This window comes from Exophiala dermatitidis (genome assembly GCF_000230625.1).
Source record: "Exophiala dermatitidis NIH/UT8656 unplaced genomic scaffold supercont1.2, whole genome shotgun sequence".
NCBI lineage: Eukaryota > Fungi > Ascomycota > Eurotiomycetes > Chaetothyriales > Herpotrichiellaceae > Exophiala > Exophiala dermatitidis.
The window spans coordinates 1,299,759-1,327,251 of NW_008751647.1; the positions used below are offsets into that span (position 1 = coordinate 1,299,759).

At 52.2% G+C, this 27,493-nt stretch overlaps 12 protein-coding genes across 12 annotated transcripts; 6 read left to right on the forward strand and 6 right to left on the reverse strand.

The window, feature by feature from the left end:
- Window positions 1-54: 54 nt before the first annotated feature.
- HMPREF1120_01974 (acid phosphatase) lies at window positions 55-2,512 on the forward strand (the record flags this gene model as incomplete). The annotated part of the gene is made up of 4 exons (XM_009156004.1): window positions 55-66; window positions 118-977; window positions 1,031-1,090; window positions 1,159-2,512. 4 exons carry the CDS (start codon window positions 55-57, stop codon window positions 2,510-2,512), a joined length of 2,286 nt encoding a protein of 761 aa, XP_009154252.1.
- Window positions 2,513-3,177: 665 nt separating this feature from the next.
- HMPREF1120_01975 (MFS transporter, MCP family, solute carrier family 16 (monocarboxylic acid transporters), member 10) lies at window positions 3,178-4,826 on the forward strand (the record flags this gene model as incomplete). The annotated part of the gene is made up of 2 exons (XM_009156005.1): window positions 3,178-3,441; window positions 3,606-4,826. 2 exons carry the CDS (start codon window positions 3,178-3,180, stop codon window positions 4,824-4,826), a joined length of 1,485 nt encoding a protein of 494 aa, XP_009154253.1.
- A 912-nt stretch (window positions 4,827-5,738) lies between these two features.
- HMPREF1120_01976 (uncharacterized protein) lies at window positions 5,739-6,528 on the reverse strand. The gene has a single exon (XM_009156006.1). It carries the CDS (start codon window positions 6,133-6,135, stop codon window positions 5,785-5,787), a length of 351 nt encoding a protein of 116 aa, XP_009154254.1. The 5' UTR covers window positions 6,136-6,528; the 3' UTR covers window positions 5,739-5,784.
- A 500-nt stretch (window positions 6,529-7,028) lies between these two features.
- HMPREF1120_01977 (uncharacterized protein) lies at window positions 7,029-9,647 on the reverse strand. Its single transcript, XM_009156007.1, has 3 exons — window positions 8,236-9,647; window positions 7,741-8,127; window positions 7,029-7,566 (listed from the first exon to the last, which is right to left on the reverse strand). The coding sequence occupies exon 1, from the start codon at window positions 8,785-8,787 to the stop codon at window positions 8,245-8,247; it is 543 nt and encodes a 180-aa protein (XP_009154255.1). The 5' UTR covers window positions 8,788-9,647; the 3' UTR covers window positions 7,029-7,566; window positions 7,741-8,127; window positions 8,236-8,244.
- Window positions 9,648-11,893: 2,246 nt separating this feature from the next.
- Window positions 11,894-13,661, forward strand: HMPREF1120_01978 (uncharacterized protein; the record flags this gene model as incomplete). Its single annotated transcript, XM_009156008.1, has 2 exons — window positions 11,894-11,962; window positions 12,015-13,661. 2 exons carry the CDS (start codon window positions 11,894-11,896, stop codon window positions 13,659-13,661), a joined length of 1,716 nt encoding a protein of 571 aa, XP_009154256.1.
- An 811-nt stretch (window positions 13,662-14,472) lies between these two features.
- On the reverse strand, window positions 14,473-16,121 carry HMPREF1120_01979 (uncharacterized protein). Its single transcript, XM_009156009.1, has 3 exons — window positions 15,282-16,121; window positions 14,935-15,035; window positions 14,473-14,876 (listed from the first exon to the last, which is right to left on the reverse strand). Exons 1-3 carry the CDS (start codon window positions 15,371-15,373, stop codon window positions 14,605-14,607), a joined length of 465 nt encoding a protein of 154 aa, XP_009154257.1. The 5' UTR covers window positions 15,374-16,121; the 3' UTR covers window positions 14,473-14,604.
- A 978-nt stretch (window positions 16,122-17,099) lies between these two features.
- Window positions 17,100-17,980, reverse strand: HMPREF1120_01980 (uncharacterized protein; the record flags this gene model as incomplete). The annotated part of the gene is made up of 2 exons (XM_009156010.1): window positions 17,100-17,665; window positions 17,719-17,980. 2 exons carry the CDS (start codon window positions 17,978-17,980, stop codon window positions 17,100-17,102), a joined length of 828 nt encoding a protein of 275 aa, XP_009154258.1.
- Window positions 17,981-19,180: 1,200 nt separating this feature from the next.
- HMPREF1120_01981 (uncharacterized protein) lies at window positions 19,181-19,831 on the forward strand (the record flags this gene model as incomplete). Its single annotated transcript, XM_009156011.1, has 1 exon — window positions 19,181-19,831. One exon carries the CDS (start codon window positions 19,181-19,183, stop codon window positions 19,829-19,831), a length of 651 nt encoding a protein of 216 aa, XP_009154259.1.
- A 338-nt stretch (window positions 19,832-20,169) lies between these two features.
- On the reverse strand, window positions 20,170-22,199 carry HMPREF1120_01982 (uncharacterized protein). The gene has a single exon (XM_009156012.1). It carries the CDS (start codon window positions 20,725-20,727, stop codon window positions 20,416-20,418), a length of 312 nt encoding a protein of 103 aa, XP_009154260.1. The 5' UTR covers window positions 20,728-22,199; the 3' UTR covers window positions 20,170-20,415.
- Window positions 20,977-21,555, forward strand: HMPREF1120_01983 (uncharacterized protein; the record flags this gene model as incomplete). The annotated part of the gene is made up of 1 exon (XM_009156013.1): window positions 20,977-21,555. One exon carries the CDS (start codon window positions 20,977-20,979, stop codon window positions 21,553-21,555), a length of 579 nt encoding a protein of 192 aa, XP_009154261.1.
- A 66-nt stretch (window positions 22,200-22,265) lies between the features above and the next one.
- On the reverse strand, window positions 22,266-27,403 carry HMPREF1120_01984 (uncharacterized protein). The gene has a single exon (XM_009156014.1). The coding sequence runs from the start codon at window positions 26,255-26,257 to the stop codon at window positions 24,650-24,652; it is 1,608 nt and encodes a 535-aa protein (XP_009154262.1). The 5' UTR covers window positions 26,258-27,403; the 3' UTR covers window positions 22,266-24,649.
- HMPREF1120_01985 (argininosuccinate lyase) lies at window positions 22,445-24,020 on the forward strand (the record flags this gene model as incomplete). The annotated part of the gene is made up of 3 exons (XM_009156015.1): window positions 22,445-22,490; window positions 22,583-23,466; window positions 23,541-24,020. 3 exons carry the CDS (start codon window positions 22,445-22,447, stop codon window positions 24,018-24,020), a joined length of 1,410 nt encoding a protein of 469 aa, XP_009154263.1.
- Window positions 27,404-27,493: the final 90 nt, after the last annotated feature.

Consider the following 27,493-nt stretch of genomic DNA (forward strand, 5'->3'; position numbering starts at 1 on the left):
TACATAGATCTTCGGCGTAAAGGTGATTTCGGTGCTTGTGCTGCATCTGTCGCTATGCATATCCTTGTGAGTTGCACCTGGAATAACCTGATCAGCAGGACTAACTAAAGGTAACAGGTTGTCAATGATGACGGCCCGCCCTCGAACCAATCTTCACCATACGTACATTCTCTGGTGACCACTCTTCAAGATGCTGGCCATTCGGTTTCAGTAGTCCTTCCCCACGTCCAGAGATCGTGGATTGGAAAGGCTCATATGGTGGGCCAAACCTTGACGCCTTCCTACTTTCGCCAAGGAACGCTTCATAAGGACGATGGTGTCACCTCAGCTCGTCCCTTCAACGATGGGGGCGAGGAATGGATCTTGATCGATGGCACGCCTGCCAGTTGTGTGCAAATAGGCCTTCATCATGTCTTCAAGGACAAAAGCCCCATTGACCTTGTTTTGAGCGGCCCCAACTATGGCCGCAACACTACTGCCGTTTTTGCTTTATCGAGCGGAACAATTGGCGGCGCCCTCGAAGGCGCAATGAATGGAAAGAAAAGCATTGCCTTGTCGTATGCCTTTGATTCGCGCGAACATGATCCGGAAATCATTTCCGAGGCCTCAAAATTGAGCACTAGACTGATAGAGAAGCTGGTAAAAGAGTGGCCGGACGACGTGCACCTCTACAGCATCAATGTTCCTCTACGGAAAGGTGTTGAGAACACGAAGATCGTCTACACCGAAATGCTTCAGAACTCTTGGTTCAGTGGAAGTTCGTTCGAGGAATTGCCTGAAGAGGCCGAAGATGACGACCCGAACGTGGAGGAGCAAGCTATACGGGAATCCGAAACGGCCAATGGGGAAGCTACCGCGCCGGTTCCGAAACGCGCTCATCGGAAATTCAAGTGGTCACCCAATTTTGCCGACGTGCGCAAGGCTGTCGAGGATGCACAGACTGGTGACGGTTGGGAGGTCTTGCAAGGCAACGTCACGTAAGTATTCGATTGATTTGAGTTTGTTGTATCAGATTGGCTAACAGAAGTAGCGTGACTCCATTAGTGGCCAACTTTAAGCATTTGCCTCATTATACAGGCGAAATTAAGCTGTGAGTAAGTTTGTCGTCGACCCTGAGGTCATTGTACCTTGGATCAGCCTCGCTAAACGACTATTTAGGGATGATGATAAGAAAACCGCGGTCTTGCAGAAGCCAGCTCAATCGACATCGCCTTTGTACTCCCTGGTTCAGTACCCCGATTCTTACGTGCAGCCTCTCATTCTTGAGGCTCTGAAGCTCCTCAAGAAAACCCCAATAAACCCTATTTCTTCACCTGCCGAGTTGCCAAGTCCGGAAGACCGCGTTGTACAGTTTGCAGCATATGAGTCTCTAGATTTCGAACATGCAATGCAACATCCACAGACCTCTCTTGTATGCGCGTATGTCATTCGAAAAGCTCTTATCCGCAAACATTATCTGTCGAATACTGTGTCTACATGGCTCGTCAAACATCCAGACAGTATCTTGGCAAGACATTTTAAGCCTTGTGTACATTTTGAGCTCGACTATGCCGAATTTCTCGATGAAGCATTAGTGAATGCGTGGGATCTGAACGAAAGCATGGCAGAAAACGATCAAAAGGAGTCTTCAGACCAGAAAACGTGGTGGATCCTGAAACCTGGAATGAGCGACGGCGGAAATGGAATACGACTATTCTCGAGTATGGAAGAACTTGAAGCCATATTTGAAGAATGGGACGAAGCCAGCTCTGACGAGGACGACGGTGAAGATGCTGAAGATGCTGAGGAGAATGAACGTGGGGCCTTGAAAGCAGAAGCGGACACGCAAGAGACTTCCACCGACGGCAATGCAATGACCTCCCAGCTCAGACACTTCATTGCCCAACCATACATCGATCCTCCTCTGCTACTTGAGGCATACGACAACCGAAAATTCCATATCCGGGCATACGTCCTGGCCGTCGGTGCGCTGAAAGTCTATGTGTACAAGGAAATGCTGGCCCTATTCGCCGCGAAACCGTACCAATCTCCCGGGTCTGCTACAAGCAGCGCCGAAGATGATGCCGAAGTTTTGGACCTGGCACAGCATCTGACAAACACATGTTTTCAAGACGACACGACCAAAGACTCATCGGTGTATCGCTTTTGGGCCCTCGAGTCTTCAGGTGTACGGAGCGGGTGGAAAGAAGATATATTTGACCAGATCTGCGGCATTACCGGAGAAATCTTCGAGGCCGCCGCTCGGGAACAGATGGTCCATTTCCAGGCCATTCCTAATGCCTTTGAAGTCTTTGGCGTGGACTTCTTGGTCGACAAGGACGCAAATGTATGGTTGCTGGAGCTTAATGCTTATCCGGATTTCAAGCAGACTGGACAGGATCTGCAAGATGCTGTGGTTGGTGGTCTTTTCAAGGAGGTCGTTCAGGTCGCTGTGGGGCCCTTTTTTGGCTATCCTGAGCCAGAGTCTGCGAAGATGCCACTGGTGAAATCGATTGATCTAGGGAGAGGGTGATTGTGCTATCTCTCCACGGTTATTGTCTGTACGAGTCGTCGTGGAGGTTAGGAAGGTACGGAAAGTGAAGATATTGAGCATCGCCGTGATTTGGCTTGTTGAGCATAGATTTGTGTTATTTTATGGCCAAAATGTCCAGAAGCCAAATGGGACTCAAGTCTGGTTTGGAGGACCATTAAAAATCCAGATCAGCTTTTCGGATGGCTTCTCCCCCAGCGTGCGTGTTTCCCCTTCTGAGTAGATAGATATCCTGGCCAGGTATTACCAGTAATACCTGGTACATACCTAAGACTTTTTGTGTTTTTGGTACCGGGGCAGCATATGCACTTATCGACGATCCGATGCTACATACCGATACTGCACGCAGCATGGATCGTTCCATTTTATTATTATGGCTCATCGCAGGATCCACCGTTCACGATATCATTAAAGTGGAACCTGAACAAGATCTATTATTCTAGAAAAAGACTGACAGCATCCGACGATGACAAAAGGCGTCGCGGAATTCCGTCATTTTACCCGATCCACACAAAACCATACTTAATAGTGCCCAGTATGCCTGGTTAAACTCGTCATGGAATGATTCTTTCGAAAACGGATTTTCCCTTACTTGATGTTTTTCTCACCTTGCTCTCTGGCGGCATCCTTGGAGGCGGCCACGAACCATGCGCGAACCAACCAGCTCAAGTGAGGCATGGGAGTTAATGGAGCCCGAGCGGCCCGCATCCGGAACCGAAGCCTTGTCCGTCAATATCAGCAGCAATAGCAATAGCGACATCAACAGGACTGCTGGCGGAGAGCATGAACATGAACATGAGCCACCAGATGATGCGGTATCGATAGAAGACGTTCCGCCCAACGGCGGGTATGGCTGGGTTTGTACGGCGAGTGTGTTTCTGATCAATGCGCATACGTGGGGATTGAATAGTGTAAGTTTTGTTTGCCCCGAGCATGGTTTTATATATGCTGCGTTGTCCTGATGCGATAGCTCTTGGGCCAAAGGGGTGAAGAAAGCGAATGACCCCTTCCTCCCTTTCTCCTCCTCCCTCAGCCCCCGAAGAAACTTGATCTGACCACATTTGCGTGCTGACAGGCATGGGGCATCTTCCTGGCCCACTATCTCTCAAACTCGACGTTTCCCAACGCCTCAAATCTCGAATACTCGTTGATCGGGGGCCTGTCGATTTCACAAGCACTGCTGAGCGCGCCGCTGGTGGCATTGTCGGCGAAACACCTCGGGACACGAAACACACTTCTGATCGGGACAGGACTGTTATTTGTATCGCTGTTCACGGCATCGTACGCCACGCAGATCTGGCATTTGTTCCTCAGCCAGGGAGTATGTTTCGGCGTGGCCATGGGGTTCGTGTACTTGCCGGCAACGGCGATGTTGCCGCAGTGGTTTTCGAGCCGACGCAGCCTGGCGATGGGAATAGCGTCCGCCGGATCCGGACTCGGCGGGCTGGCGTACAATCTTGCCGCTGGCCGCTTGGTCGAGCAGGTCGGTGTGGAATGGACGTACCGCGTCCTGGCGTTTTGTGGCCTTGCCGTCAATTTTGTATGTTCATTGCTGCTCCGCGATCGCAATAAGGCGGTCAAGCCGCTCCAGAATGCATTCGACTATCGCGAGTATCTGCGCGTTGAAGTCGCGTTGATCATTGTTTGGGGTTTGGCGACGGAACTCGGGTTTATTGTCTTGCTTTATTCGTTGCCAAATTATGCCACGTCCATTGGGCTGACGGCCCGTCAGGGTTCTGTTGTGGGAGCATTTTTGAATCTGGGATTGGGCGTAGGACGACCTGTGGTGGGGTATTATTCTGACGCTTTTGGAAGGTTGAATATGGCTGTTCTGACTACTGGTCTGTCGGGAGTCTTTTGTCTTGCCCTTTGGGTGCCGGCCAAGTCGTATGGATTGTTGTTGGCATTTGCTCTACTGACCGGGTCGGTGTTTGGCGTCTTTTGGGCCTGTGTCACTCCCGTCACTGCAGAGCTCGTCGGTCTCAGGAGGTTGCCGTCTTCCTTTGGCGTCATTTGCTTTGCTTTGGTTGTTCCAACCACCTTTGCAGAGACTATCGCTCTCGAAATGGTCGATGCCTCGGGATACTTGAGTGCCCAGCTGTTTGTGGGGTTCATGTTCCTCCTCGGCGCAATGAGTACCTGGCTCCTCAGGTCGTGGAAAATCAATGAGGTCGAGCGCAAGGCTGCTGCTGCCGCTGATGAATGTCACCGTCACCGTCGTGATGGAGCTTCTCAGTGGTCACAACATGCCTTCTGGCTTTCACCCAGGAAACTGTTGTGGTGGGGCCGTGTCTGATTTGATCCTCGGTTTGATTTAATGAACAACATTATGGCTTTGACTGCCTGTTCTGTTTCTGCTTTCCTCCAGAGACAAGAGGAGAAACTCGAAGTCGCAATGGGACCAGTTACTTTTCTCACTCTGCCAGCGGTGTTTAATTTGGGTCTCTGAGAAACTTGCTGTGACCGATACATTGCTCTATTCCTTGGTGATGGTGGGATGCCGTGCTGCACAGGAAGCTGTTCCTCTCACCGTGTCTTGTGTCCCTTTCTTAAGAGCCTCAAGATATCACACCTTTCCCGCACAGCTTCCTTTGTGTCGGAGAGCGATGGCAGACATTCATGTCTCACTGTCTCAGATGCCTTTAAGCCTCAGCCGTCCACAAATGTCTCACCTGTATAATGCCATTAAAAGCACCCACCAGGGCCAACTCGCGGAGGAGCAGAGACTTAGACGCAGAATGGATGTCTCGCGAAAAGGAGAGCTGCCGCACTTGATGAGACCAACCACCAATCGAGCAGCTGTAACCATTGCATCGCGCAGTGAATTGGTGATCATCATCGCCGCAGAAATAAGTCAGAATGGCAACAAACAGCAATAACTCACCCGGCTTCAGACACTGCGCCCCTCCCTGTGTCAACCTCCAACACGTTAGAGGTAGTCAGGCTGTCAAAGGCTTTGTGTCTACTACCTCAATGAACAGGCAGGTTCCATACATCACCTCTTGAAGTTGTGATATATTGCCTTTCCTCTCTCCTCCCATCGTTGCTCTTTTCCAGAACCTCCATACACCTCGAACAGACGCTTTCCCTTGCGGTCCAAAAGACAGACACTTTTCTGTCCATCCCCCGATCCTAGGCCGAGTACTGGCGCTCATTCCCCAACCGCATTACCCTTCAAGATGAACCTCTGCACCATCCACTTCGAGTTCATCCGGATCCCAATGCCAGCAAACATGCCTTCTCAACAGTTGTTCCTATCTATCATCCTTGCGCAACTGATTCTCCAAGGAATCGCAATGATGGTAGTTCTCCCATATCTGCCGGAAGAAATAGCGGTTGATGTAGCAGAAGGCACAAAGGTCTCCAGACGCCTTATCCTCAAAGCGGTCTTCTCTGCCCTGAACTCTTACTTTGGGCAATGGCTCGGTAACAAAGTTCAAGAATATCAAGTTTGCAAGAGAGTGGAAGAACTTTGGGTCTCGGCTGGCCGAAACAGATACTTTTCCAACCTCTTCAAAGGACTGCTCTATAAGACGCAAGCGGCTGGTCCAAAAGCGGGCCAAGCTGAAAAAGAGAGGGATTGGCACAGATGTTCCTTGAGCCATGTCCTGACTGCGTATCTACACGCTGACAAAGGATTCCTCTTCGGCAAGCCTAGTTGGAACCTCATCAAGCGCATCAAGTCTTACTGTGATGCAGTGAAAAAATGGGCAACAATCTTGGTGACGATGCCGAAGAGAATGACCGAAAGCGCCACCTCCAGCTTGCAGTGTCTAACGCAGACAATCAGAGAGGGGAGGGATTTAGTGCAACAAGCATACCTGCGTGCAAAGGGTCTGTTTTCCTTCAGAGCATCCGTTTCTGCTTTTTGGAGGCTAGTTTTCGACTGCAATAATGCGGAGGGTCATGCCGTCGATACTGTTATTAAACTTTTCGTGGGTTTTGCCTGGATCATCGTTCTGCGCGGGGTTGGCTCGCTTTCTGTGCTAGGAAAGTTCTACCCTCCTGCAGGTTCGGGACGGGGAAGTCGGAAAGACGATGTGCAGAAGAATGGACCGTCCGAACTGTATGAGGAAACCTTGATGCCTGATGACGCTCATGGAGATGAACATTGCCAAGAGAAAAGCGAAGACGGGGACCAAGATCTTGGATACTTTGCAGATGACGAATACGAGGAACGGGGAGCTAATGGTGGAAAGATTGGGAGAATGCTAGAGTATTGTGTCAATTTTGGCCGTCATTCTGAGCAGAGATCACGACACGAGGAAGACGAGGAGGATTTGGAGGACGGACCAGAGAATAATGAGCAGGATAACGAGAAGGAGGGAGAGGAGGAAGACGGAGAGGCAAATGAAAGAAAGCAGCAGAACGCCGCCAGTGACAACTCTCGTGTCCCAGGCACCAACCGCGCTCGCAGCACCAACGCCACCGGAAACACCTCCTCGTCCTCCTCTTCAGACGGCAGCGGCTCCACTAACAGCGGAAGCCACCATGATGCAGAAATGGACCTGGACGAAAGCGACTCCACCGACAACGCTCCCACGCTGGTTGCCAGTGACTCAGACGCGGGGACTCTTGTTGAGAGTGATACCGACACCGACATCGAGGCCCATGCCTACAATGCCGTTGATCGCAGAGCTATCGTGGAGACAGCGATATCTGGTCGCCCACATTCGCCACTCAGTCCAGGCGGGCGCGGCCATGGACACGGACCCTGGTATGGGAACTTACATGGTGATCCCTCTTTTCAGGAGAGTCGCAACCCATGGGGGAGGCGCAACGCATGGGACTGGACGAATATCCCCAGCAGTTTTCATTACCGCCGCTGAGCGAGGTGCCAATGAAGACTTCGACGGATAGCTGGCAAGCTAGATCCCTCAACACTTCGGATAGAGGCTGTTGCAGCATTCTCCTAGAACAGTCTACTCCTGCATAGGCCACCCATGCAATGTCTGAGAGTGGAACTTCTCGGCCTGTGTACTGCCATCACACGACATGGTATCATGTCGATATCTCCTTGTATAATTTTCATACCTCTACAATGCACATGGGCTTAGCTTGGCGATGGGATGAGAGAGGTGATCAAGGGTTGCCCGTAAAGCCTTTGCGACAGCTTGCGAAGGTGGACCTAGGAGGTACAAGAAGAGTTTGGAGTCGGGCAGCGAAAGTTTGGGTGAAGATTTCTGAGGCGGAGAATGATCGACACTTGCCTTTGTGGAAATAATGCTGCCGCCGACAGCAGAGCTCTGACAGCGATTTAAAGTTTGAGACAGGGAAAGCTCCAAGGGTCGGTCAGAGCAGAAGTCTCGACAGCGACTTGAAGGCATGGTGAAATGTAATCATTGACGCAGTCCGATTCCAGGAGAGCGCCACGAACGTGTTTCGGTCATAGTGGACGGGCGGGATGAGGAGCTCGAGTTCTTCGACTCGACTCTGTAATAATCTTCATAGTGGTACCCCAGTCTAATGATGAAGGCAAGGGATACTGACACGGGCATGAAGTGACAGATGGTGCGGATACATATCAACCGGGGGTGAATCGGTCGGGACAATCCATGGCTGCGCGTTACGGGGCAGTTTTTCTGCTTTCCAGCACCCTGGTGGACGGTACATTAGTGTTGGAAAGAGCCCATTGTTCTTTTGCTGGACTGTCACCAAACTGGACACGACCAGGCCCACATTATCGAGACCTTGTCTTTACTTACTGGTCTAGGCTAGCATTCCGGTAAACATGCATCATGTTTGCACAACCCGGTAGATAATCCTTGTCGAGCAAATTGGTCTTCCTGGACCGTTGTCCCGATTTTGACAAGACTTCTTCTCAAATCCCCTGGAAGCTGGTGCTTGTTAGCATTTGGTAGCAGCGTATGATCTAACAGTGACGTGGAACACAGCCAAGGCACTTGAACTAGCACCCCTGATGCGGAGGTGAGTGGCTGAGGCTGAGCCCACGGGAAGTTCGATGGACGGCGGCAGGGAAACTCGTCACGATCGAGGGCTCTCCTAAGCTTCGCTGCAAGCGCCACATGTTCGAACGGGTTGTCGGATGTTGTAAAATTGTATCCATTTACATCGCCCTGCTCATTCCCGCATTGCCGCTGGCATGAGAAACATTCCCACACAACAGCAGTGGCCTTTGCAGGAACCTGGATGATCCAGCCTGGGCAGCCATGAGGTCTGACCGCGGCTCGAGGGCCCCTCCACCTGAAGAGACCGATCCATGGGTGGAAAAGTGAGAGACATGACCACAGTCTCATGACTGTTCGTTGTATCGAGGAATCAGTCTCTTAATCTCTTAATGGTTACCTTCGATTTCGGAAGAACGATTTGCCATATTCTAGTCCAAAGTAAGCTCGAATCGAATAGAGGTAGAGAGATCCATCCGGAACTCTCCAGGTGACCACTCTTGATAGTCACTTGGGAAAAGGCCCTCCTTGCAGTCATGCAAAGCATTACAAGGTGGGGATCTTCAGCCCCCTCGTGGGGGAATGGACAAATACAGGAGTAGTAGTGCTTATTCCGAACAAGCTGCTGACGGTGATGTACTCGCGGCGATAGACAGACACATTTCGGTAGGATTACGTTCTCGCCCCGTGGGTATGGCCGAGGATAGTCGCCGGATCCGATGAGACTATCCTTGCAGCAGCCGCTGATTATGCTCATGCTCGTCGTCCCAAGTTTCCGTCCTGCCAGATAAATGGTCCGGAGATCTGTTCTCAAGGCCCCGTCAGCCTTGTCCAATAGAGGACTTCATCGACAATTGCTAGATGGGGATACGGCTGCTGATATGGAGCCTTGTGTTGAAGTCCGTAGTGACTTCCACCAGTCACAGACGTCTTGAAGTGGCCGTGAGCCGACAGAGCCAGGGGCTTGGTTGCCATGCCTGTTTCTGTCGATCAGTCCGAGGAGGATATTTGCAGGAAGAGGCGGGGGAGGACAGTGAAGGTGGTTGGTGCCTGACTGGCGTGCCAAAGGACTGTCGAGACAAGCACCTCCGTTATACAAGACGTAGCAGCATTCTGAGGAAGCGAGATGATGAAGGATATCGAGTGCAACTGACTCCCATGAAGGATGTTTGAGTGTGCTTAGGCTTCCGCATCTTCACCCGCGTTCTCCGCCGCCGATGTGTCCGTGTTGGAGAACTGCACTACTACAACGTACCTTAGTACTAGTAGGCAACAGGGCTGACCTAGCACTAGCTTTGTTAAGATTAGCGTTTGATCCTCACCTTCCGCTTGGCGACTGGCGTGCAACTTAGCACCTCGCTAAATATCGGCTTTTGCTCTTCCCCGTAGTACAGTGGTACACCTGCCCGCCTTAACCTACCTGGCAGCTACAACGTTGTAGAATCATACCAAGGGGCGTTTGTTCAGCGTCTCTGTTTTGCTACCAAATTGAGTAGGCAGAGGTAGGAGCTACGGTGGCTAACAATAGGTATAGATGCTGATGCTGACGCTGACGGCGACTTCTGGCTTTGCCGGTTGGATAAGTCGTGCAGAAATACGGTATGTCGACAACCTCTTGGATTCAAGTTCTGGAGGTAATCTTTCAGTCTCCGCAAGCCGCTTCATACCTGGGTATTTCAGCCTAGTACAGGGACCTTATCCATGGATGCCTCCAGGTCGGGTTAATCCCGTTTACACTGTACGGCATGATTGGCTCTCTCGGTGCCCTAATCCAGGAGAGGCCCATGTAAAGTACGTCAAACTTGTGCCAGTGCAGGTTGGCCTCACACTGCACCGGCAGCACCAACCTGCGAAGCTCCCTCCTGATGACCATCTCGGCTTTTGTCTCTTCCTATCCTCAAGCCCAACCACTGCCGGCTCAAATGATGTATGATGCATCTAACCTGAATCAAGCTCCCCTCCCGCAACGCGAGGCGAGGCGAGAGTAGGCGAGACAAGCACCCTGTTGGCAGGATTGCGTGTGCTGCAACAGTGCAGCTGTGGCTTATCTCAACGCTACCGAACTGCTACCTCGCACTTATGACAGCGCTTGCTGACTGGCTGGGTGACTCTCTCGGGCGCAGTATTGAAGATCCATTCCCGTCGTCATCATCCTGCTGAATACCCAGTCTCGAAATCGAGAAGAGAAACTCCTCCAACGTTGCTGACCTGCTATTCGAGCAGAGACAAGACTAATTAGCCGCTACATGGCCCCGGGCCTCCCTGCATCTCCATGCAATGCATACCACCCTCGACCATAGACAGTTGTAACTGCAACCCCTGCCACTCCTGGAATCACTGTTCCGAGCGCCCTACGATGCGCCGCGAGAGCGTTGCCCCTTCAACTTAGTGTCTCGATGAGTAATTTATCCAGCATTCGAGGCCGGGGTCCAAATCCTTGCTGACGACTGTGCCACTTGCACGTCGTGAGGAGAAAATGCACAAAGGGCGTCAGGTTCTCGCCATTGTCCTACAAGGCTTGAGTACGCTTTCTGGTGATAGCCGACCTCAAAATCCAATTTCTCTTGGTATCTGTCCCTCCTCGGCTTCCCGACCGATGTACAAACATGCCAGCTGAAGTCAATCCAAAGCCCAAATCCAAACACAGGAAGTCTACTTGTGCCGGGTGTCGTAGAAGAAAGGTAGTGATTGTCGATTTGTTTGGCCAGTGTCTCCAATCTGCTACGGCGAGTTGGACTTTCGTTCCTCCGGGTGCCAGATGCTGATCTTTCCATAGTCAAAGTGCGACGGGAGAACACCAAAGTGTACAACGTGAGCTGTTCAAAAAAGACGGATACCAGAGGCAGCAGAGTGTTGACCGTCCAGCAGCTGTATCGCATACAAAGACGAGTGCCACTATGACAAGCCGCCATCCTTGGCTTATGTCCGATCTCTCGAGGAGGAGATCCAAGAGCTGAAGGCACAGTTGCGGGAAACCAAGAATCAGATCTGGTTGAGCCGAGTATGTCACGCTCTTCAGCTAACAACTCATTGCAATCCATTGACCCCTTCAGGTCCCCCAGGATGACAATAAGCAACTTTCTACTTCTCCTGCCAGTGACGCTGCTATCTCACAAGGCTTGAGTCAGCATGCACACCGAAGTCGGCAAGTTAAGTGGGAAACGGACATCATAACTCTACTTCTGCGATCTACGAACCTCCCTCCTCCCAGCACCAGTCCACTCCATCGGCGCGGTCTCAAAGTCGTGGAAGTGCTGGTACGCACGATGAACAGCGAGTACGGCAGGACCTCATTCTGAATGCTTCTCACCAAAGACAGATTGAACCTTTCGCTGTTGCCAATGGCGCGGCCAGAGTGAACGTGCCCAAGGAGGTTGCCCATGAATTGCTTAAATACCATTGGTGCTGGGTGCACCCTTTGTTCCTGTTTGTTTACAGGCCAGCATTCACGGGCGGGATGGCTATGCTGGACTTGAGTGGTCACAAAGTCCACGATCCACCATACTTTTCGGAGACGCTGCTGAAGGTATGACAACAGACCCAAGAAGAAGTTGCGTCCTGAACTAATATACCTCCAGGCCATTCACGCTCATTCCTCGCGCTTTTTGAACCATGACGTCTACCAAATTCAATATCAAAATGCGCCGGGCCGACATAATCAAGCCGGCGCTTCTCTCACGGCTGCTGAATTTATGCGGAAGATCTCCGACGAGGCACGATCAAGCCTGGCTATGGACATCCTCAAGAGGAGTTCCATACCTACGATCCAAGCGCTGCTTCAACAGTCTGCCCGGGAGGTTGTGTTTCGACGTTCCTCACAGGCATGGACCCTCTCTGGTGTTGCCTTCCGAATGGCATTTGACTTGGGCATACACCTGCCTAGTGATAAACTCCAATCGTTCGTGAAGAGTTTGACTGCCGAGGATGTCGAAGTCCGGACGCGTCTGTTTTGGAGTTGTTATACCTGGGATAAGATCTTGTCGCTCTATCTTGGGCGGATGCCTGGATTCACACCAAATACCGACGAAGTACCGCCCAATTTCATGGACGACTACAGTGATAGCGACCTGTGGGCCCCTTATTACGGCGAAACGCCCTCACCCGAGGTTGCTAATACCCCGGATTATCCTCCTTGCCCTGGTTATGTGGTTTCTTGTTTTCGGCCATTGTGCAAGATTTGTGTCATTCTCAATGACCTGATGCAAAACATATATCGCCCTAGTGCTGCGGCTGGACGGGATGCGGAAGAGGAAGATCAGTTGGCAGAAGCAAAAGCAAACAGTGAAACGTCCTTTATTCGCATTTCAAGGAACTTGCGAGACTGGCTGATGTCGTTACCGCCTCATCTCAGAATAAACCCAAGCCAGATGCCGTCCCAAGCTCCGCCGGCGCATATCATGTCGCTCAATCTTCTCTACCACACCACAGTGATCCTCCTGCATCGACCTGTTGTCCTCGGAGCAAGCAATATCAACAGCCCCGGACCTGCAAGGTCATATAGGATATGCATTCAGGCCATGGAAGCCATTCACAACTTGATAATGTTGCAAGCGAAGACATTTGGCCTTGCTCACGTCTCATACTTGAATGCTTACAGTGTCTACATTGCCGCCACGATAGCTGTATCACGGTTAGAGTTGGAACCTCATCTGGTGGAGGAACATGCCCCGGCGGCTCGGGAGGACACTCTCAACTTTTTCCTCAGGGTCTTACACCAGACTTCGAAGGCAATGCCGGCACTGGAACGGAGCTACGCCATCATCAGTAAAAGAGTGAGGGCTGTGCTAGACCGACATCACCTATACAATGTCGGCTCTGACTACTCAAACGGCTCCACACCACCAAGGTTCAGCATGCTTCCTACAACGACAACGCAGCAAATGGATACGGCTTTTCAAACCTTGTCCAACCCAGGAGTGATGTCTGATGCCTACCCACAAACCGATACACCTGGATCTTTAGCAGCAGCGCCTATGGCATGGCCGCCCGGTATGCAGAACAGTCTTTATCCCGATGCCATGCATGCAATGGATGATTTTCTACCCGCTTTCCCTGGCCAACAGTTTCCCGTGGGCTCCGAACACAGCTTCGGGAGTAGCGACGTGGATCCTCAGGCGAGAACAGCGTTGATGGCATACAATCTTGACCCTCATCCAAGGCTCAACTCGGGTGACCTCGACTGGAATATCATGGACGCTTTTGAAACGAACTCTATACATGTGTGACGACTGGTATTAAAATCAAGCGAGCTTTGTTTTCTGCAGTGTTTGAAATTTCATGGAGTGATGTCTTAGATGAGGTATTGTGGGAAAGGTGATGGATCGCAAAAGTATAGCGAGGCCATGAGTGCTTCTCCTGCTCACGCTTATCTGGGGGCACAGAAGGGACATATACATACGAAGTCAGGCGATCAGTATGGGTGATGATGGAGCGTCCCATCCTTTGCAGTGACAGTTTTATTTGGAGTATATTTATTCATAAGAGACGTAATATAGGGGGCAATTGTTCAAAAGTGTGCAGGTCTGCTCTTACTTTTGGTCCTCGGCTTGATATGTCAGATTTGGCGTCCCGTCTGTTGAAATCCAGGTAGCTTTTATGAGTCCGGGTTCTATTTTCATTGCTGTTGCTTGTTACTATTTGTACAGTACTTCGGTTGGGCCTGAAGCTGAGGCAGAAGGAGCGAATCAGCCGAATGGGTTCTTGCCAGCACGACTAGTATTCTAACTGCGCACTGCAGGCTGACCAAACTTTGCCAGCACATCGATGGACTTGTCCGAATTCTTCGAGTTCTGTTGTTTGTATTGTTTGTCTGTTCTCACAGCCACAAGGTGTTTTAGGGGTTAGGTGCTTCTATATGTCCATACAATCTCTGCAGCCTTGAGCAGGGCTTGAAAAGGTACCTAAGGACGCCGTCCGGATCTTAACCGATCATATGTCTACAAAGATCTACAAATCGCTCGATCAATGGGCTGAGCTGCGACTGAATGGTAGCGAACGGGAGACTAGGGAGGAGTGCTCGGCGTACAAGCCGGAGACTTCATGGCTGGAGAGGTTGTTGTCGATGCCATTTTGGTTTTGGTACAAGCCAAGTGTAGCTGCTTGTTCTATCTGTTCCAGTCCGGGTCGCTTTTTGGAAAGATTCGAGAAGACACCCAGGTGTTGGTCGAACTACTCTTCGTCATCGAGATCCTCCGTCTCCGCCTCAGCGGCTTCGGTCTTGCTCTCGGAACCAGCAATGACTTTTGTCTTGACGGCCGGCTCATCCTCTTCGTGCTCCTCCTCATCGGCGTCATCTTCTTCAGGAGCGTCATTCTCGGCTTCTTCCTCTTCCTCTCCTTCCTCATCCTCTTCCTCCTTCTTGCTGGCCTTGGCCGTGGACTTGGATTTCTTGGAGGCAGGCTCGGCAGGCTCGGCCTCAGCCTTGCGCTTCTTTGGAGGAGCTATAAGAGTGCCATGTTAGTTTGAATGCGGTCATGGCGTCGCATCATCGCCACGTACCTTTTTCCTCCTCCTCCTCTTCTTCCTCTTCTCCTTCTACTTCCTCCTCGTCGTCCTCTTCTTCACCTTCTTCATCGTCATCAACCTCGGAATCTTCATATCTGTCCAATCAAAAGGTCAGTATCAAAGAGCATGTTGCGGACAGATAACGGGGACAAGGCAGCCGGCGCAACAAAATATGCCTTGCGCATAGATGGGTGAACCGGGTAAACCCCAGCAGGGTCTTTGGAAATTGTGAACGACTGAGCCCGCATGCGGTTGAACGTGGTTACAATCCGTGCCTGGGAAGGGCAGGGTTGGGCTTCTGGCTCTGGGAGTCGAATGACCCTTGCGCAAGGGATTCTTACTCTTCTTCCTCTTCGTCGTCGTCGCTTGGGAGAGCTACGAGCTCTTCTTCCTCGTCTTCAGGGTCTTGACGTCGCTTTCTAGGGCCCACCATGTTGTAGGGCGGATGAGGATGAGGTTCGAAGAGGTCGGCGAAAAACTATGGTTGAAAGTAATGGAAAGGATACGAGCAGAGGTAAAGGAACAGGAAGGGAAAAGAGAGGATAAAGAGGACAGAATATGGACGAGTTTAAGTCAGGGTGAGAGTACGGCTGAGGACTTTGGGAAGCCCTGGGGAGCTCTTTGCAGACGTCAGGGTTCAGGGCCAAAGTCAATCACTAAGCCGGAGGCAGGGGAAATGCGCGACCGAAGGCCGGATAGAGGAAGGGGGTCGGCTAGAAAACAGCACGAGGAGAGGGCGAGAACTGGACAGGTAGAGAGCCAGAGGCCCAGAGAAGGGCGCAAAAAGCCATGATGCAGCCGTGGGTGGGCGGTAGCTATCCCCCCATCTCAGGGACAGGAGAACGAGAAAGGAGCAAGCTCCAGGCCGGTTCTCTGGCGTCAGTAGTGACAGAGAGGGTTAGAGATGACGGAGCTAGAGCTGGGGAGCTTTGATACTCTGGAGCTCGGGACACGGGCGGGAGAGAGCTTCGAAGGGGCCGCGAGGTAAGAGTGTGAGAGAGACACTGGCAGAGCGAGAGAGAGGAACAGACACTGCGGCAACACTGGCAGTGGAAACGTGAGAGGTTGGTTGGCGGGGTCCCAATAGTCCTCCGTAGTGCAAACGGTCCGCAGGCAAATGCCAGTGGCAGTGGGTGCAAGTGGAAGTGAGAAGTGGAGGGGTTGGATGCAGCAGTGGCCGCATGTTCCCAGGTCTGGCGTCAGTCCAGGCTGCCCTCAGAGACGTGAGCATGTTTGGCATGTTTGCTCCAAGCTTCAGGGTCCCACTGCCGTCTTTCTCCCTCAGCTCTGGACCACATCACGTGCATCATGTTCTCCAACATTTTCCCCTGCTTTCAACTTGAAGTTGAACACCTTGCTTCAGACCATAATTTGCGGGAGTTGCAATGTGCCTCAGTTCAGGCTGGTGGTCTAAATTGCTTGGTAACGAGTCTCGATTGAACCGCGGCGCGAGCATGAGGTGAAGCTACCTAGGTAATGAGAATAACGCCTACATACCAGGTACCGAGCCCGGTACCTCACTAGCAGGTAGGTGCAAATGAGGGGTCCACTCTTTCTCTGCCTGCGCCTGCGGTGCCTACTTCGACCGCGCATGAGCAGAAGGACTTAAGTGCAATGTTGGCAGCCTTGCGCACAAAGCAACGCCTCACTCGCAATCATATACGTTCGTATGGCATTATCGACAAATTCATGATACAATACTTCGAGGCTCCGGCTCACCGCCCGTCTTGGAACCCTTCATGGGCCAAGCGCCCTTGCATTAACCCGTTTGCAGCCGCCAGGAATCACGGAGACACGGGCATCGACTGGTCTACCACCCAGTAGCCCAGAGTCCATTGTGACCGCAGGCACTGATTCCACGAGACATGCCATACTGTGAGACTACAGGGCATTTCTCCTGTCAATCCCTGTGAGTCACCGAGGCAAAGGATTTCCTGCGTCCGTCAAAAACCTGGACGGAGCTAGATCGCAGACAAGACCGCCAATGCAAGCAAGCATTTGCCCCCTCTTGGACACCCGAATATATCCAGAGCTTTCCAGCGGGTAAGACAGAAGCAACGGTGACCATGGCCAAACCAGGCCCCCTGTCTCTCGGGGACACCCCTTACGTGTGACAGTGTCACCTCTCGGGGATTTCACGCCATCGGTTGTGTCCACTGTCAGCTGTTCATAACATTTGCACTTCCGACGAAGACGACAAGAACCGCCGCAAACGCCGTTGTAGACATGAATACGTCAGCCCGTCGTTGAGCGATGACATTCATCACCAATGAAAAGACCAGGCTCATCATACTAATCGCTATCAGCCGGCCTCCCATGCTCTTCACGCTGAACAACACCAGAATCGATAGCGGCGGAATCATGGCCGACAGCAGCATGCAAATCGTATTGCCCACCTGCACCAGCCTTTCTGGCCTGTACTCCCAGGTTCGGTCGAAAGCCTTTTCCGCCATCGACCGGTGAAGGCGATAGCCCAACATCCGATGATACGATGGCAACACTCTTTCACTGAGAAAGTTTGCCAATGAATCTTTGCCTCCGACATTCTCGTTCAGCGTCAAGAAGTCGGACGCAATCGACTCGTCACAGAAGATTCCTGCTTCAACTCCGTACAGGAATTGGTTGCCCCCGCTTTCCTCGTCATACCACTGCCTGCGCAGTTTCAGGTTATCTTTTTTCGGATTCTGCAACGTATGGATCTTTGCTGTTTGTAGGAGTGCTCGATCTGTCCTACTCTCAGCTTCAATGGACGTTGACTGGTTCGGAAGAAGGCCTTACGATACTGGTCCAGCAACGTTCTTGACCGCTCAAAGATTTGACGTATACCTTCCTCCGATAGTTGCTCGGGACAATCGATCCAGATACGGTCGAAGCTATTCAGTTCAGGAATTTGCCTGACCTCGTTGATTACCATTTCCAAGTGTTGCAGCTCGGCTTGCATGTGGAGCAGATTCTCCATGTTAAGGCTAGAGAATCTTCGGAAAGCTTCGGTGTTCTGATGGCTTGCCATCATGCTGGCCAGAGCCCCATAGCCGGTCATCTTGACAAGGTAACAATACAGGCGTCCTGGTTGCAACTAAGATGATATGGGGCACAATTTCAGGACGGGAGTACAACAAGCGGCCACCTGCTTATATTCGAAAGGCGACTCAACCGGCTTGTCCTACCCTATTTGCCACTCTCCGCCATTGGAACATTGTCCAGTCTGGCTCCTGCATCGCTGCCCAAAAGGAATCGACAGGCCTTGCTTCCGAGTTTAGCCTGTTGGCAACATCCTGTCCAGACAAAAGGTCTTGGCTGGTCCACCGAGCACAGTCCCGGCGGTAACTCGCAGAGGCGAGCCACGCTTTGGAGCTCACCCATCTTTTGTGAAGGAATTTCGCCTAAGCACGTGGGATTACGCGTATGGAAAGCAATGATCTCTCTACGTGGCCTGCCAGCATACAGTGAAATAATGCAGCATTGGCAGCACTCTCGGACAGGGCTGAATGAGATGTTTACACTTCTCGTCCAAGGCTTGTCTATCAGAATGGGTCCTTTTCGGGTGCGAAGAATCATGCCTCATGAATATGGTTTGAAGCCAGGCTGGACCGGTAAACTGTCAGTGCTGCAACTTCCCATCGCATCCTGCTCTCGAAATAGACACTCCACTTCGCCTCAATATTACAGAGCAATCGCCTGTCAGCCAGCAGGTATCATGGCCGGCGTCGCAGATGGCAAGGCGGTGACACTGATCCACGATAGTGGGAGTCTCATGCTCCTGGAACTACCAAACAGCTCTCGGCCTTTCGAAGGAGGGTACCATTTCGCAGGTTAGCATCCAATATGTCTCAAATCCCCGGACTGCCACAGCTGTGGATCGGAATGAAAGCAAGTGCAGCGTTCACCTCATGCTTGCAGGAGTTTGTACGTGCTGCCATCGTGCATCTGCACGAAGGACGAACCCGTCCTCTGTGTGACGATCGGCGAAAGGCAATAGCACGCACGAGTTTGGCGTGGAATGACCGAATGTTTGTCCTGGTCCTGTTATTTAAGATAAACGCTCAAGCATCGGCTCGCATTCTCTGTTTGCCAGGTTAGCGTTTGACATTGAACGGTCAAGTACCTTGCCTTGAATCAGGGGCCGGGCGCCATTTCCTATCGTTAAGAAGCGCCTCACAGCAAAAGCACTTCGAGATATCTCTGGTGAGGTTCGAGTGCCTTCCTGGCATCGGGACAACCTGATCGGGACCACAGATTTATGGCGGCGACAAAAGTGCAGAACAGAAGGAGGAAGCCAAATCTTCTGCGCAAAGCCTCTCGACAGCCGGAAGAGCTGAGGAAAAGCCGTTCAAGGCAGCTGCGCCGCCGGAAGACCACTCCCTCGCCGGAGAAGGAATGTCCAAGGTTCAATGGAGTGGTTTCGGCTTGCATTTGCCTGCTTTTGGACTTCTTCCTGGGCCTGCTCCGTCACAAAAAGGGGACTCCAGGCAACCCCTTTAGGGTGTTGATGTTCATTCATTTGGACCCTTCACATGATTCTCAGCGAGGCCGACAGCATCCTGCCACAACGCCTCGTCGTGTGCTCCTCGACACTGGGGCTGAATTCAACTTGATATCCCATGGCGCCTTCGCAGAACTGCATCTGACGGAGCATCCTAATAATGATTTCGTCAGGTCAATTGGCGGGACCACCAAGCTGGAAGGCACGGTCTCTCTGGACTGGCATTTTCCGAGTCCGGTCCCGTCGTTGAACCATCCTTTGATACTTCACCGTGCTCCCTTCCATATCCTGCCCCCTGATGCCGACGCAATGTTCGACTGCATCATTGGTCGTCAATGGATCCAAGAAAACCCGATGGAGTTTGTGGCCTTGTTTGTGATGAATCTGCTACGGACCGATGTCGCTTGATGCAAGCTGGCAGCTTGGAGGCATATGTCCGAGGAGCAAACAAGCACCCTCAATTCGACTTGCTCTCACACGACAAATCAACACTGCTATCTGGTTAATGGAAGTTCAGAGCCACCTCGGTGCACGCCAGTTACTTTATGGGAGAATTGGAATTGTGGAACGTGCGACCTGGCTGCGAGACACAGACTTTCCCGACGGGGAGAATAAGCACATCGACATGGTTATCACGGTGATGCGGAGAGGTGGGACCAGATATCCCGGTGAAATCTGGATCTGGACGGGATGGCCCTCGTCTGACAGGTCCGAGGAAAACCCTGACCCTTGTTTGGATTCAAGGTTACACCACGGGTTGGGATAGACTTTCTGAGCAACTAAAAGCATGCGTTGCTGTCACGGCTCCGTTCAGATGGAAAACCTGGTATCAGCTGGCCGATTGAGCCTCAAGCTGTCGTTGGCGAGGATAGACTGTTCGCTGTTTGTACCGCGAAGAAAAGTTCTTGTTCAACCTGTCAATGTCCATTCATGGCTTCCTCTCTCGATCTCGAGGACCCGATAGTGACAAATCGATCGTGAAGTGGTTACTCTTAATGATCTTGGCCGGAAAGCAGCAGGCAGGATGGATTAAGGCCATCTCTCGACAAGGATGTACTGTCGAAGTTTCCATCACAGTGATCCAACCGCGCTGATATTTTCAGGATATAATAATGGCGACACTTCTCCAATACCTTCTTGCCAACGCATTTGCAGATTTCAATCTGGGCTTGGGCACAAGTTTGCCTTCGGAACACGGTCTCATTGTCAGGCAGGCTTACGCCCAAGCTCGCGTCTGCCTTGTGGTTCACTGCGGCTAAACCAGTATGGCAACGGGGCGCAAGCACCCACCTATGAATGCTCATGTGCCAGACTCGGGTCAGAAGCTGGAGTCTTCATATCTTTCATGGCAAAGCCGCCGTCCACAGCTGTTCCGTCAATCACACTCTCCTGAGTCTCCTCCTCCAATGGTACGCAGGGCGCTTGCTGTTCCTTCTTCTTTTGCATCTCTGCCGTCTGGACATATGATTCCCTGTATTCTCCCTACTGGTTATGGCTATTTAGCTAGGATGACTTGTTGATTTCTGGTTTGCTGCTGACCATGACCCGGCATCATGCAGGCCACCAACACTAAAGTCTGCGTCTTCGTCATCGCTGACGATCAAGAACACCCCGTCCGACTAGCCAACACCCTGTCGGACACTGGCCTGCCGAAAAGCATGATATCGAAAGCAAAAGCCCTGGCTACCCGAGGGCTGATCCGTCCTTTGAACCCACCCAGCACCTTTACCGACCGTATCGGCACAACATATACTTCCGCCTCGACGATCTCCCTGCGGTGGTATTACGATGACGGGCTCAAGACGTTTCGAGAGACGTTTTATATCGTTGACAAGTTACCTCGGGCTGCCGCTTCGGTCGAGGCCAGGGCTGGAGCGGCAGAACTGGAGGCAGGCTATGGCGGTGGGGGAGATTGGGACGCAATTCTCCGTACTGGAGTTGAGCCCAATCCCACCATCGGTCAAGCCTATCCATATTGCACCATCCCTGCTGGCCGCGATCCTCAGAGAGAGGCCCAAGCAAGAGAGCGGCTGGAACGGGGCCAAAAGCAGTTCCAAGCACAGAAGGAGGAGCAACAGAAGAAGGTGCGCGAGAGTCTGACCAAGGCCTCGAAAGTGAATACAAAGCGTTGAGCGCAATACTCAATCTTGTGAACGCGTACTGAGGTTGCGTTGCAAACGAGACGGTTTTCGGTTCGCTAACTTGTTAGGGTCTTGCGTTATGCGGTTCGCTTTTGCCTTGCTTTACTCCGCCTTGGATACCTGCTCACCGTCTTTGAAAAGCTGCAATGGTATTATCTTCCGGTTCGTGTGTACCATGGCCTTTTTCGCAGGGTTTTCGCTGCATGTTATTGAGATCTTGCACTCTGATTGTGGTGAACGATTAGTCTGTTGGTCATTTCGTTCTGCTTGTTTTCATCAACAGCTGATCGTCACGTCAGCATGTTGATACTCCCGCTGGAGCTGGAGCGTTTTGATTGCTTTCGTCCGAGACGGTTTCGTTGCCATGTCATGGTTCCAACCACATTGGACCATACTGTAGGGCGTGGCCTACCTGGGCCTAGAATTTGCTCCGCCATTGCTGAGAGGTTCGGAATGCTCTGCAGATATGACTTCTATATGGTACAATGCAAGCATACAATGCAGATTAAACCTGTTGACCGCCGTCGTGTTGAATATCACTAGAATTTATTCTCACCGTAATAACTTCCTGATAAGGCGCCTTGACCAATTGACCAGCGCAAAGCCTTGCTGATATAAGCATTTTTCTTACGAGATCACGTTTTCGAATGCTCAGCACAGATGCTCAGCTCCATCCCCCGCAAGGCTGCATGACACATGTTGGAGTAAAAAGCTGTGGACCGGCCTCGTCGTACTAGCAATTGGACCTTATCAGAGCACCTCGCAAACAACTTCTTCAAAAAAGATTCCCTTGATTCCACCTCAAAATAACAGGGACTCTTGCACAGGCTCAAGAACTACCTCGAACCTGCTACTCCATTCCTGTAAACTTCTTTACAGCATGGCCAATCCCGCTCCCACCCTCCTCTGGGGAGGCCGCTTCACAGGTGAGTCAAGCAGATCAGCAACCCCGTCGTGCCTTTTACAGAAGCCAGACGCAAGAAGTATCTGTAGTGCCGTAATGCTCACTATTGCACAGGCGCTATCGACGACCTCATGTTCAAGTTCAACGAATCCCTCAGTTTCGACCGAGCTCTCTGCAAAGCCGATGTTCAAGGATCAATCGCATTCGCCAAGGGCCTCCGCCAACTAAACATCCTAACCCAAGACGAGCTGGACCAAATCGTATTCGGTTTGCAAAAAGTGGAACAAGAATGGGAAGAAGGCACATTTGTCATCGACCCCAAATCTGACGAAGACATCCACACGGCCAACGAACGTCGACTGGGCGAATTGATCGGCTCGCAGATTGCCGGCAAGCTACACACGGGCCGATCGCGCAACGAGCAGATCGCCACCGACATGCGCCTATGGGCTCGCGAGCAACTTGCTGGTCTGGCAGACACCATGAAGGGCGTCTTGCAAGTCTGCGCTTCGCAGGCGAAAGCAAACATTGACATCTTGATGCCGGGGTATACTCACTTGCAACGGGCGCAGCCGGTGCGTTTCTCGCACTGGCTGTTGGCACACGCGACTTTCATCCTGGGCGATCTGCAGCGTCTGCAGGGGATTCAAGAGCGAGTTTCTTCGTCCTGTCCATTGGGCGTCGGTGCACTTGCGGGCAACCCGTTCGGAATTAACCGCGAATTTCTGGCCCGTGAACTCGGGTTCACGTCCGTCCATCAGAACAGTCTGGCGGCCGTGGCTGATCGGGATTTCGTGGTCGAGATCCTCCAATGGGCCAGCTTGTTGATGGTGCATTTGTCCCGACTGAGTGAGGATTTGATTCTGTTCTCGACGGCCGAGTTTGGCTTTGTCAGGGTTGCAGACGCGTATAGTACCGGAAGCAGTTTGATGCCGCAGAAGAAGAACCCTGATAGTCTCGAGTTGATCCGGGGGAAAGCTGGACGAGTTATGGGACAGGTTAGTTGGTCCGAAGAAAAAGCTATCCATGTTTACTCAGATGCTAACAAACACCTCTTCCTTGTGCGTTCCAGGCATCCGGATTCCTAGCAACCCTCAAGTCCCTACCCACATCATACAACAAAGACCTCCAAGAATCCGTCGAGCCGCTCCTCGACTGCGTCAAGACCGTCTCGCAAGCCCTGACCATCACTTCTGGCGTCTTGGGCTCGCTCGACATTTTCGGCGACAAAATGAAAGCGGCTCTGACGGCCGATATGCTCGCCACAGATGTCGCGGACTACTTGGTTCTCAAGGGCGTTCCGTTCCGGCAGACACACCATATTGCCGGCGCCATTGTGCGCAAGGCGGAAGAACAGGGCGTCTCTATCGATAAACTCAGTGTCGAGGATCTGCAGCAGGTCTCGCCGCTGTTTGAGCCCGATGTCACGCAGATTTTCGATTTCGAACGCAGCGTCGAGAAGAGGTCTACTGTTGGCGGAACGAGCAAGAGTTCGGTGATTGCTCAGGTCGAGGCTATTGAGGCTCTCGTTGCGCCAAAGAGCTCTTCTTGACCTGTTGTCTATCTGATCTCATGTGGGTTGAGAAGGTTCCTCCCCGTGTATGCTCAAAATTCCCCAAACGGAAAAGCTCTTGGAGAGATGGTCTTCTTCCTGTTCTCTACCGTTCTTGCTTGTGCAGTCAGTTCTCGCTTGCAGTGGTCGAGTCCAGACCGAGCCCTCTCACCTGTCCTGGTTGTCATCTCGTTTCCCTGGGAGGTCGTTCTGTGTAGACATCAGCTGTTAAAGGATGATACCGCAAGATACTGGTTGTCGGTTACGGGAGTCTTGAATGGCGGTTATTGTGTCGTTGGCCCCCAGGATCGGAGTATCGGCTGCTCGTCTCTGTTACCCAAAGACAGGAAGCTACAAAAACTTGCTCCAATTGGATGGTATCCTGGGGTTATTGTGCACTCAGAAAGTGGGACAATGTCTAGACAAAGCAGCCGAGTATCCGACAGTCCATTGTACTTATGAGAAGCTATCTGGGTTAATGGTTAAACGCGAGACTTAGACGAAGATGGAATCAGGGTTGGTACATCGGGCAGACGGACGGCTAGACAAACAGTTTCTAAAAATGGCAACCACTTTTACCCTGTTCTTCGTTGCTCATGCAAACCCGTCCCGTCGATGGGCACCCTGTTTCATCCTTCGAATCTTGCATTCCCACTGACCACCCTCATGATTCCTCCCCGGCTATTCTCTGCATCGCCCTCGAAGTTCTCTTCACCCACGCGGTCAGCATCCAGGTCATCTCTCCATATGTCATCCATCATGGCCTGAAAGAGTCTGGGCCTGGGCGTGTTTCTTGCCCGCGTTGCATTATCACCACCACCAGCAATGGCTCCCCCCTGCTGCGTTTCCGTCGCTTGTTGAGTAAACACTGCTTCTTCTCTCATCACCAATCTTCGCAACCGCATGCCTTCCACGCGTACACTCCTCTGCAGTTCTCGATTCCGTCTTTCACGCAGACCGATCGCGCGTACAACAGGGCTCTGCTCACCAGCATCTTGGTCCCAACGCTGGCCCTCGGTTACTGACACGGTCGCCGGGCCTGGTAAGGGCCTTCCCGGAGGGACGGTATAAGCGGCATCATGTTCTGTAATGAAGAGGCCCCTTGCCAAATCAGCCGGCGTTTGTGGCTGCGTAGCCGCTGGGAGCGATTCATTGTAAACGGAGAATGAATTACCGTCCAGATATCGATGCCGGTGTTGTCGAGGTTCCGTGCGAGGGTACGCAGGGGCTCTGCGGACAGGGCTCGGCGTGGCTGGCAGGCCCGAAGACGAGGATGGATTGTCAAAGTTCCCAAGTTCTTCCGCAGGAGATGCGCTGAACAGTGGAGAGCTAGGAATATCCTCTCCGGAGCTCGGGGTAGGGCTTCGAAGATGCGCCCAACCAGGCAGACTTGGTGTAGAGCTAGCTTGACGCGCGGGATCATCGGTGTTATTCGGGCTGCTGTTTTGACAAGTTGTAGGAACACTTTGTGATGAACAGATTCGGGGTGTGGCCGAAAAGGGCGCCGGTCGCAGGAATGGCAAATCATCAGATGTCTCGCTGGTTGAACCTCTCTGCGCATGTGCGCTGTCCAACGATATCTGCCTCATCTCCTCGATAACCGAATCATGCAAACGAGGGTAATTGTAAGGCTCTTGGAGCCCAGATGATCTATTCCGCCGGCCCATGGGCCTGGAAGAAGCGAAAGAGACAGATTTGCTTTCAGATGCCTCAGCCTTGACGGGAGAGCCTTCTCGCGAAGCTGCAGTCGCGAACCGCAGCAGCGAGCTTTTGCGAGGAGCATGCTTGTTCACTTGCATGGCCGGCACAAGCGACACAGGTGAGACAGATCGGCCCTCCGGAGAATATACTCCAAGCTCGTCGTCCTCTTCTGACGCTTCTGCAGGATCTGTCGACCGCCGCCCCTTACGGCAAGGAGGAAGCCCTTCAGATTCCGAGGAGGATGGGTGACGGCTTTTTCGGGGCACCTTTCCTCGTTGCGCCATGTCATCCGTATCCTGCGGGCTTTGGGAACGGCGACAGGCCAATTCCACAGTACCGGGAGCAGGCAACATTTCATCCTCCAAGCTTCCTCCAGCAGCTTCAGCAAGAGCTCGTCGATGATCGGCAAGATAATGAATGATCTCCTGCTTCTTAAATCCTTGTCTCAACAAGCCATGGTAGATTTCAGCCTGCCGCAGATGGAATTCGACATCACTCTCCGACAGGGTGATACTGCTGGGTGGTAATCGGATCATTCTGAATATGGGTCTGCGAGGGCTGCTCTGCCGGTATCAGTATGAGGCACTGAGGGTCTTCGTGGCTTGACAACCACACCCCATGGCTAGATGGGTTCAGACATTGTCTCTGCTCTCGCTCCAGCTCCTACCCGAGCGGTCAGCGGCGTGATTGCCTGCTTGAAAGCGAAGACATTGTAGAGAAGGAGCAGGAGGAGGAGCAGGCGCAGCCGCGAGGGAGTGCTCAGGCATTGCAACACCCTCCGACATTGCATGCCAGGGAAGCCTTCTGCGTCCTACGACAGGAGAGGGCGACGTTTCAGCATCACCGTTCACCTCTCCTTCCCCCGGCCCGTCAACAGGTCGATGCTGTTCGGGTTCATCTCGTCCAAGCAGCATTTTGTCCGACTGCCATCGCCTTCCCGTCGAGAACAAGACTGCACAGCCGTCATGGAACTGGAGAGCTCCAGGATCGGATATTGGCAGGTAGAATGGGGAGCGTGAGTTTCCTGAGTGGATCAGTTAACAACATTCACGTCAGATCCACAGCAATCTTGGGTTAATCTGCGCCAGAGCCGTAGACTTCTACGCAGCTCGAGATGGGGTGGCCAGGATGCACAACTCGCCAGCAACTGCCAGCGGGCTTGAAGGGAGCAACAGCAGGCTGCCAGTCAGGGAGAATAAAGACATTTAGATATAGATACGATCAATACTGTGTGCACTGCAGTGGTCGAAGCAGTGCAAAGCGTGACAGTCGTGGTCGGCCTCGTAGTTGGAGCGCCTTGACTTGACCATTTGCGGCGTCTCATCAAGTACTACTTCAGTACTATTAGAAACTAACAAACCTCCCTCTTGATTCCCCTGCAACTTCAACCACTGCATATCTCACTGTCCACCATTGAAACGCTGCTCTCGACCCTCTTTCGAAATTCACACGTTCGCTACCTCTCGCCTGCTCCTTCTTGACTGCTACGATCGTCCCAAGCACACCTCAGCTGTGGCCGGACCGTGCTCCCCTAAGCCAGATCCCGGAGATTCTGAAACCCACGCAACGTCCATCTCGGACCCTGCCAGTGCCCTTGCCTATCTTTAGTCCACGACTATCTCGACCGATTTGAAGTGAAAAGAAGACATGTACTGCCCCGTTCGACACCGCAGGCCATGAAGACGTCGGCGCATATATTCTAGGCTACAAAGCATCTGCCAGACGACGCATTCTTAAGCCACAAATTGGACGTCATTGCACACACCCAACTA

Bases quoted from the DNA above. Each gene is read 5' to 3' on its own strand.
- HMPREF1120_01979 (XM_009156009.1), bottom strand. From the start codon at position 15,373: ATGGTGGGCCCTAGAAAGCGACGTCAAGACCCTGAAGACGAGGAAGAA. The intron at 15,036-15,281 runs GTAAGAATCCCT...TTGATTGGACAG, and splicing joins GACGACGAAGAGGAAGAAGA to ATATGAAGATTCCGAGGTTG. The intron at 14,877-14,934 runs GTACGTGGCGAT...GCACTCTTATAG, and splicing joins AGAGGAGGAGGAGGAAAAAG to CTCCTCCAAAGAAGCGCAAG.
- HMPREF1120_01976 (XM_009156006.1), bottom strand. From the start codon at position 6,135: ATGGCTCAAGGAACATCTGTGCCAATCCCTCTCTTTTTCAGCTTGGCC.
- HMPREF1120_01984 (XM_009156014.1), bottom strand. From the start codon at position 26,257: ATGATCCGATTACCACCCAGCAGTATCACCCTGTCGGAGAGTGATGTC.
- HMPREF1120_01982 (XM_009156012.1), bottom strand. From the start codon at position 20,727: ATGAGCATTCATAGGTGGGTGCTTGCGCCCCGTTGCCATACTGGTTTA.
- HMPREF1120_01977 (XM_009156007.1), bottom strand. From the start codon at position 8,787: ATGAGACTGTGGTCATGTCTCTCACTTTTCCACCCATGGATCGGTCTC.